We start from the raw sequence: 8,673 nt of genomic DNA on the forward strand, positions 1-8,673 counted from the left end.
AATTTGTTTGGTCCTTAAGCGTTTGGTTACGGCCCTATAACGACTCTAACAATTTAACGACAGTAAGGTTAATGCTCGCCTTACTCCGGGTTGGCGAAACAACTTAGTTGCTACTTCATAATAAGCACGTTATATTTTCGTAAGGCAGACTATAATTAACTTTCAGGGCATATTTAATAATATTCCACTTCCTAGTTAAATTCAAATCTTAATTCTAAAAGTGTAAAGTATAAGTGATCCTATAAAACAAAGAAAAGTGCATGAGAAGACTAATATATCACCCACCAATCACAAAGAGCGTTATACAAATAGAGAAGTGTGTTTTCGCTTCTTTGTACAGTGTTGCTCGATGACATTGTTAGCACAATGTTTTAATTCTACTTTTAAATGATACTTGCTACTGTTAATTTTGGGTCGGCTAGCGGCTCTCGTAAGGTCTCACATGAATGGCGTGGTACCCTTTGAGAAGGACAAAACATAAACAATAGAAACAATGTCCCTAACCCAAAACAATAACAGCTTCTAACAAGCAAAGAATTACAAGCTTACGAGAGTTGCTACACTTCTGATTTTTTTTCGATATGAGCGAGAAGTAAAGAGCCGCCAAAAATTGATTCAAATTGAAAGGGGTCTATAGATTTGCCTTTTTCTGTCAACAAAGAGGCCACTGCCCTATCGGATACCTGCAACTCGTGTGATTTCACTCAAAGCACCTCCTTTCTTATTTACTAAAGCGTCAAATTTATCAAATTCGTCAACCTCCCCATCTTTTAAAACCAAAATCATGTCACAGTCTTTGATGGTGCTTAAACGATGAGCTATAGTAATGACTGTGGAGTCCTTTAGTTTCTCACGCACTACGTTCCAGATTGTTTGTTCTGTTTCTGGATCCACATGTGCAGTGGGCTCATCCAAGATCACAATCTTGCCTTGGTACAACAGCACACGAGCCAAACAAATTAATTGTCGCTCTCCTACACTGAGATTTGCTCCGTGTTCCAAGAGCTCGTGATCTAGCTTTCCCTCTAAACCTTCTACCAACGCTTTCAGTTGCACATTCTCCAAAGCTCGCCACAAATCTGCATCCTGCAACTGCTCCAAGAGATCGAGATTTTTTCTCAGCGATCCACTAAACAGGACAGGGCTTTGGCCAAGAACGGATATACATCGTCGAGCCTCTTGGAGATTGATCTGTTTGATTGGAATATCATCGACCATTATGTCTCCATCAGCATCTGGCATGCGCATGAGAGCTGCCACAAAAGATGACTTGCCTGCACCTGTGCGGCCTGCAACACCCATCTTTGTTCCCCCTTTGATGTTAAGATTGATTTTCTTCAGTACTTGAGGTCCCCCCGGATAGTACGTTAATGACACATCTTGAAATGTGATATTTCCTGCGTGTGGCCATTGGTTTGGGGGAAGCCTGTGCACTTTGTATCCAGGTTCTGAGTCAAGGCTGGTATACGTCATCACTCGTTCAACTGAGGTCATGAAATTCTCGACATCCGAAGTTTTCTTGACAGCATATTGAGTACGCGTCGAAGTTTGGATGACATAAACAAGCGCAAGTCCGGCCCAAGCTGATTAAAAATAAAAGAAAAAAAAGATGAAAAGAGAGTACTCAGATTATTCAGTCGTATGATACGGCTAGGTATCATTTTTTAAGCTTGACGAATGAAAATACCCCGCCCTATGATACAACTTTCCGCTAAATAGACTAATTCCACATTATCATGTGACGGATATTCTTCTTCTTTGGATTGGTTAAGAGACCTCTGTCGCCTGTTAATAGACTATCTTAAATAGTTTTTTGCTACTGCGCTTACTCGCATCCTGTGAGCTTAGCTGCACACGTGAACATATAATAAGGTTATGATATAGCGATCAAGTTTCGCAACTGGTTTGATTTGAGAATAGAATATTGCATAGATCAAAGGAAAGTGAAATGAATTTTGCTAATTGAATGTTAATATAATTATCTGTAGAAGTCATAACTTCGCTGATGGCTTGTAACGAAGATAATTGTTTAAAAGTCGGAACGATATGTTCCATTATGCTATAAAATTTTTCTCAGAATCATTCTTGAAAGTGTTGAAAAATTCTAGTTTATTAGAGTTTCGCATGGTACGTTGCGAGTATACAGTATACTTTTGTTGCATTGGGCAAAATTGGGGGGATAATCGCCTCGAAAATTTTATTTGCAAGGAACGGAGGTAATTTGCTGTGTTTTCTGAGACTGAAAAGGGCGTGAAGAGCCTTTTCTTTCAAGTTATCAAGTGCCAATGAAAAGTTACACGTTGAAGAAATGAGTGTTCCAAATAAGTATAAGTTTGAACAATTTCAATGGGTCCATTGTCGATTACAAATCCAGCGTTTCTTTCTTCATTAAGAGCCTGCTGCTCGTAGGCTACCCGGCACACCGCCTCTATCATAAAAGAATAACTCACTTTTAGCTACTTTTGTTATCGTATCATGCAGATATCGTTCCAATCCGAACTGCCTTTTGCCAGTAAACGAAAAACAGACCGGTAACAAGTAATGAGAGGCTGCTCTATTTGCTGGCTTAACTTGATTGCCCTTAACTATCGTGAATTGTCCGTGTCTCAATTTAAACCGAAATGGTAATCTTTGGCGAGTCCCTGCGATACACCACTATGAGACTAATAGATAAACAACAAAATAATATAGAATATATTGATCAGCTCTGTTACGAATGAGACAAGCGTGGTTTCGTAATGCCAAATCCCCAGATTTAGTATCGTTTTTTGCCCGATTTTGATTTACCTTACAAATGCACCTACCGGCATCTTGAGACACCAAAACAGCTGCGAGAGACACTGCACCAATTAACACGGGTGTGAGAAGGTCCAAGCGTACACCAAGCCATCGCCCACTCGCCATCACCATAATATAGGACTGATTATGAACATCTTGATATCTAACGGAATGAAACTACAGTACGTAACTAGCCAGTCATTGCTAAACACTTGAGGCTCTAGAAAACATATACAAGCGAGTCGCAATTGATCTTAATGGGACAAATATATTCAAGCCAATCAATTTACGTAGTAGTGCGCGCAAAATCAAAGCAAATGCGTTTTATGTTCACAACTCTAGTGAAAAGCGCCCTTAAGACTGTTAAAGCCTGGTTCACACTAGCGACATAACGACATAAGGAAAAAATCGGTTTCATTTCTATGTCGTCATGTTCATCCTGTTATGTTGCTAATATGTTATTATGTCTACACGTTCACACTACAAACATAACGTCCTTTTTATGTCGTTCGTGACGATGTCGTTATGTCGTTATGTCGCTAGTGTGAACCAGGCTTAAGACTAAACCAAATCACCTGTAAAACTGATCCACGAAATCCTTTTGTCTGCATCTTGTTCGAATCGTGTCCAGTCCATTCAGGGTCTCCGAAAAGTGAGAGAAGACTGGACTGCGGCATATTGACTCTAACCTTTTGAGTTCTCTGGACGTCTTCAAGTAATACTTGGAGATATACAAGACTAACACAATCAACGGAACAACAAGGAATAGAAGCCAAGGATTTGTAACAGTTGATATGATTATTGATGCAAACACCAGCAAGACTTGCTGGATAAATACTAGAAAAGTCTTGGGCAACAACTCGTCAAGACAGCCTACATCTTTAGAAAATCGATTGAGTATTCTTCCCACGGGATTTGAATCGAAGAAATGAACCGGTGCTTGTAAAATAGCTAAAACCATCTTGTCGTGAAGACGTTCTGAACATCTTAAGGAAACCAGAAAGAATGCATAAGCTCGCACGAGGGCAAAGATAAGGGACCCACTGACGAGACAAGCATAGATAGTTAGGTTTGTGTTGTCTTTATGATCTTCTGGTAGTTTCTTTGTTAGTGACGAGAGCCAGATGTCAGGAGCAACTATCATTGCTGAGAAAATAAAGAGACGAAATAAAAATAATATGATCAAAAAAATTGACACGAAGCAAGTCATATTAAAATAGTCACTATTCAGCTAATGAAGAATTGCGTAGGATTGTTAGGTATGAATGACCAGTTGCAATATTGACTCTTACCTTGCACTATGAAGCACAAACAAATCACTGCACAGATTGTTGACCAATGTACTCCGCTTCTAAAGTAGTTCCAGTAAAGCTTTGATGAAACCACTCCGATGGAACGATCTTCTTGTGATATTTCCAGACTCCTAGGTTCATTGGGTAGTGGAGCCATTGTTTCACAGCTGTCACCTCCGTTTTTCTGTTCAATTTCCCGAGCAACGCTCTTAGTATGCTTGCTATCTTTCTCAACTCTCTGATACAGCGGGTCAACAGTTGAGTTTAGAATACCCTTTTCTTGCAGTTCGATGAAACTTCCCTTTTCCAACACGCGGCCTTTGTACAACACAATCACTTGATCAGCTTCTTTCATGTGCTGTTCCTGATGTGACGTTAACACTCGCATTTTTTCGCCTAATAGGTCGTTGATACATGTTTTAAAGATATGTTGGCCAACTTTAAAGTCAACGGCACTCAGAGGATCGTCTAACAAGTAAAGGTCTGCATCAGCGTAAACTGCGCGTGCTAAACTAACTCTCGCCTTCTGACCTCCACTCAGAACTTCACCACGTTCTCCAACAACTGTTTGGTCATAGTCAGGAAACCGCTGGATGTCTTCTGTGAGGGCGCATGCTTCAATTACTCTGGTGTACTTTGTCTCATCGTATGGTTGACCAAACAGAATGTTTTCTCTTACAGTTCCAGGGAAGATCCAAGCTGTCTGGGGAACATAAACAAGAGAACCTTGGAAGGTTATTGTCCCGCTAACTTCAGAGATTTCACCAGCAATCGCTGAGAGAAGAGTAGATTTTCCACTTCCCACTGGTCCAGTAATAACTGTTAGACTTCGTGGTGCTGTGGAAAATTCAATATCCTGGAAAATAAATTCATCTTGTCGCTCGATTTGTCTGTTTGTAAGATTGGACACACATAAGCTGCTGGGCTTGGCCTGCGGATTTTTTACTAGGTCAGGATTCAATACCTTTACCATTTTCGCCTGTTGATCTGACAGAACACTCGTGACTTTTGCTGCCTTGCTCTCTGGGTTACTGGTGTCCTCCTCAGACCGACCACGTAAAATGGCGGGAAGGTTTTCTAAAAGGAGAAAATCTTCTATTCTTCCTAGCGACGCATGAGCGTCGTTTGCTTGTAACAAAGCGGAAGAAATTTGAAGGCATGTTTGATATCTTGCCAAATTCATAAAACCTAGCAGCATAAAGACATTTACAGGTGTGATGGGTTGACCAGTGAGCACAAGAGTAACGACAGATAACAGGGTCGCCATTGATACTGAGCTGTCCCACAAGGCAAGAACTCCTGACAGAATGAAACTTTTCTTACGGATGGTGTTAATTTCACTTCTGAAAACAAAACCCAAAAGAACTATGAGGATACCTCACTTACCAACACTGCTAGTGGCATGTAGTATTAAGTAGTAAAAGAGATTTTTCTTTAGAATTTCCGTTTAAGAAATGGTAAGCGCGCAGCGTGCAAGTATCGCGGGAGGTTGCTAAGCACGAAAGAGGTGCAAGAGTCGCACGAGGCGATCGCCTCGTGCGACTCTAGCTTCTTGAGTGCTTAGCAAACCTCCCAAGTGCATCCATAACTCGATAGTTGCGCAATGCACGTTTACCATTTCTTTTATAACATTGAGACTTGAGATAGTATATACTGAATCTCGTCCAACTTACATGAAGTCCGGAAGCGCGATAAACCGCGCGAAAATGTTCATTCAAAAACCTGACAAAGCGAGACATCAAAATTTTTCTAGGATCGCGGCGAGTTAATGGTTTCTTGGGCAAACAAACAATTTCAAACTGCTCAGTTAACCCAAATATCAAGCTTACAACAAACGAAAATCGCAGTCGGTAAAAGCGTTTCTCAAAAATAGCTTAAATTTGGATCAGTTTTCTGAAGAATTGAAAACAAACTGCATATGGTTTAAGCTTTTGGTGGTTGAGTATTCTGTCCTTCACGGCCACTTCAGCAAAGAAAAGAACAATATGGAACCAGACATTTCTTAAAAGCGAGAATGGAGAAGAAAGCGAACAAACACCCCTGGCTTTGAGCTGTTTGAGATGCTCTTATTCAATAGCAGGTTTGTGGGTTACGTTTTCCTTTGCAGTTTGTTTTAAATTTCATGAGTTGCGAGTCTAAGGCTGAACTTGAACACATGAATGGCTTTTAAAAGTGATCTCTGTCACTTTCGTTATTTGGTAAAATAATTAGATTAAATGAACAGAAGACAGAAGCCTAAAAGAAAATTTCAAAAATGTAAGTTTATATTTGTGCACGATGCAGTCTTTCCTTCAAGCGGGTGTTTCTTCAAGAGTTCAATTCACGATCGAGCGACGCGACGAGCGTTCGAGCAAAACTAAAACCCGGGAACTGAAATAATTCATCAGAGGCTACCAATGTTTGATAAAACTTCCTTCATTAAACCTCAGAAAAACTATTACCTTTAACGTTTTTGGATAAGAAGGATTTCGCATGTAAGACTTTACAAACAGATTTGGTAAAGCTCTCATGTTCGAGTTTTGTTCGCTTTCGATGCCAGAAAAGTTTTACAAAGAAAGCTTGTGCTGAATTTCATTATCGTCAGATCGCTAGAAAATTCTCTCTAAAATTCCCGCAATGCATTAGTGATCTCGAAAGGTTGATACAGACCAGTTTGTTGTTTTTTTGGTCCGTCTCCGAGTGCTGAGTGCCTTTCTTCAACCAACTGGTTCAACTCCTGTTCGCTCAAATTTCCAAATTTCTTAGGGGGAGGCGCGGCAAAAAACTTAAGCTGGAAATTTGGCAGCTCACAGGAATAAAATTCCACGACTCCGGAAGAATTATTAGATTTTTCCCTATATCAGGAGAAGAAAAATAGCAATTAAGTTTTACAAAGTGTCAACATTGATGACAAAAATTGCCGAGAAAAAGTACAAATAAAGAAACTAACGTCAGCGTGCAACCCACGAGCAAATGGATCGAGCGTATTAGCTAAGGCTATGTTATGTAGAGCCTTTGAAGATTCACATGAGCAAATGGCCAAAGAGGCAGTTGTATAAATGAGGATGAGCATTACAACTGTTTCAGTAGAAATTACGACGAATAGTAGTCAGAAACCTTCAATTTTGAGACTGAAAGTGAAGAATGATCATCGCAGTTAATTTTCCAATTTAAGCAATTGGAAAGAAGAAGCCTGAAGAAATCAGGGCTTCAACGGGATTCGAACCCGTGACCTCCGCGATACCGGTGCGATGCTCTACCAACTGAGCTATGACGCCACACATTGGGAGCGAGGTTTTTTTTTTTCAGGCTTCTTCTTTCCAATTGCTTAAATTGGAAAATTAACTGCGATGATCATTCTTCACTTTCATTTACAACCGCAGTTCATATATGAATTATTTCATATAAACTTCACATCAATTTTAAGACTGTTGGACCGAAAACCAAGAAAAGTTATCCCTTACCCTTATCCCTTTTAACAGCACAACACGCGTGGTCGTAATCTGTCAGCGGAAAGTGAACGATGAGGTAACTGATCAAACTCGCAACTTGGCAACGATGAGTTGTGACTGAAATTTATCTTACAGCTACAGTGAATGCAATTACACACTGAGTCAACATTAAGTACCGCATTTGGTTTCCCCTACCTTCGTGTGTGTTGAATTTTTCTTCGATATTCGTCCTCCCACGCACGCGTTTTGATGGCACGAATCCCAGAAACCACCTGGTTCATCAAGGAGATGCGTCTGTCGGACAGCGCTGCCGTGCGCAAGCGCAGTGCAGCACTAATGTAGGAGATCCCAGCGAAATACGGCACAAGAAAACACAGGAAAAAGACTCCCATCAGAGATTGCCAGCCAATCAAATACACGAGTAACACTGCTATCACAACGAGGACAAAGCACGAAGGAAACAATAAGTAAAGCCACATGACTGTGTCTTCCTCCATTCGCTGAACATCGTTTGATATAAGGTCGATCACCTGGCCTGTTGTAAATTTTAACAATGCATCCTTGCTGAGAAGTAGCGTCTACGAAACAAGAAATGCTAAATCTTAGGTTTTTTTCTCGAAACAAGGATTAAAGAAGCACAATGTGGTATGTTAATATAAGTTTATCTTACGCTGCATCAACTTCGCGATCTAACGCTGGCGGTAGAGCAAATTCTGTTGATTTCGATGAAGTGTCCGCATAGAACACACGGTATCGGTAGTTTGACCTGCAACCTACAATCCGTGAAATACTCCTCTATTAAAACTATATAGAGATGTGCTACCCAAGAGTAAGGTATTTGGGATGTTTTGGTTAGATTACATCTCATGACTGTTCTGATGTTGTTCTGAAAATGGGTTTGACTTTTAGGGAAACCAAAGAATCGTATTTACGTAATTTACTAAATGTGAGATTAAAAGGCAAACTAAGTAGCCAAAAACTGTAATTGTTCATCATCAGAGAGGTAAATTCTGATATACCATCTATATTAAACAGAAAAAATGCCGGAAAAAATTAGATGCCCCGAGCGGGATTCGAACCCACGAAACCCCGATTTCATGGAAGGTGATGTAGCCACTGAGCTACCGAGGCAACCACAGTGGAGTGGGTAATTCCCAGTCCGAGAGGCCTGG

The 8,673-nt window shown here is 40.4% G+C and overlaps 1 protein-coding gene across 1 annotated transcript; it reads right to left on the reverse strand.

Annotated features, from left to right (window-relative positions):
• Positions 1-269: 269 nt before the first annotated feature.
• On the reverse strand, positions 270-8,240 carry LOC145471526 (ATP-binding cassette sub-family C member 4-like). Its single transcript, XM_081454863.1, has 5 exons — positions 7,697-8,240; positions 4,071-5,413; positions 3,354-3,924; positions 2,805-2,941; positions 270-1,583 (listed from the first exon to the last, which is right to left on the reverse strand). The coding sequence occupies exons 1-5, from the start codon at positions 7,996-7,998 to the stop codon at positions 673-675; spliced, it is 3,264 nt and encodes a 1,087-aa protein (XP_081310989.1). The 5' UTR covers positions 7,999-8,240; the 3' UTR covers positions 270-672.
• Positions 8,241-8,673: the final 433 nt, after the last annotated feature.

The sequence above is a fragment of the Orbicella franksi genome, unplaced genomic scaffold (genome assembly GCF_964199315.1).
Source record: "Orbicella franksi unplaced genomic scaffold, jaOrbFran1.1 SCAFFOLD_696, whole genome shotgun sequence".
Taxonomy (NCBI): Eukaryota; Metazoa; Cnidaria; class Anthozoa; order Scleractinia; family Merulinidae; genus Orbicella; species Orbicella franksi.

Excerpts from the sequence above, each read along its gene's own strand:
- LOC145471526 (XM_081454863.1), bottom strand. The coding sequence starts at position 7,998 with ATGGAGGAAGACACAGTCATGTGGCTTTACTTATTGTTTCCTTCGTGC. Across the intron at positions 5,414-7,696 it reads AAAATTCAACACACACGAAG|AAGTGAAATTAACACCATCC; the intron begins GTAGGGGAAACC and ends TTTTGTTTTCAG. Across the intron at positions 2,942-3,353 it reads TTCGTGGATCAGTTTTACAG|ATATCAAGATGTTCATAATC; the intron begins GTGATTTGGTTT and ends TCATTCCGTTAG.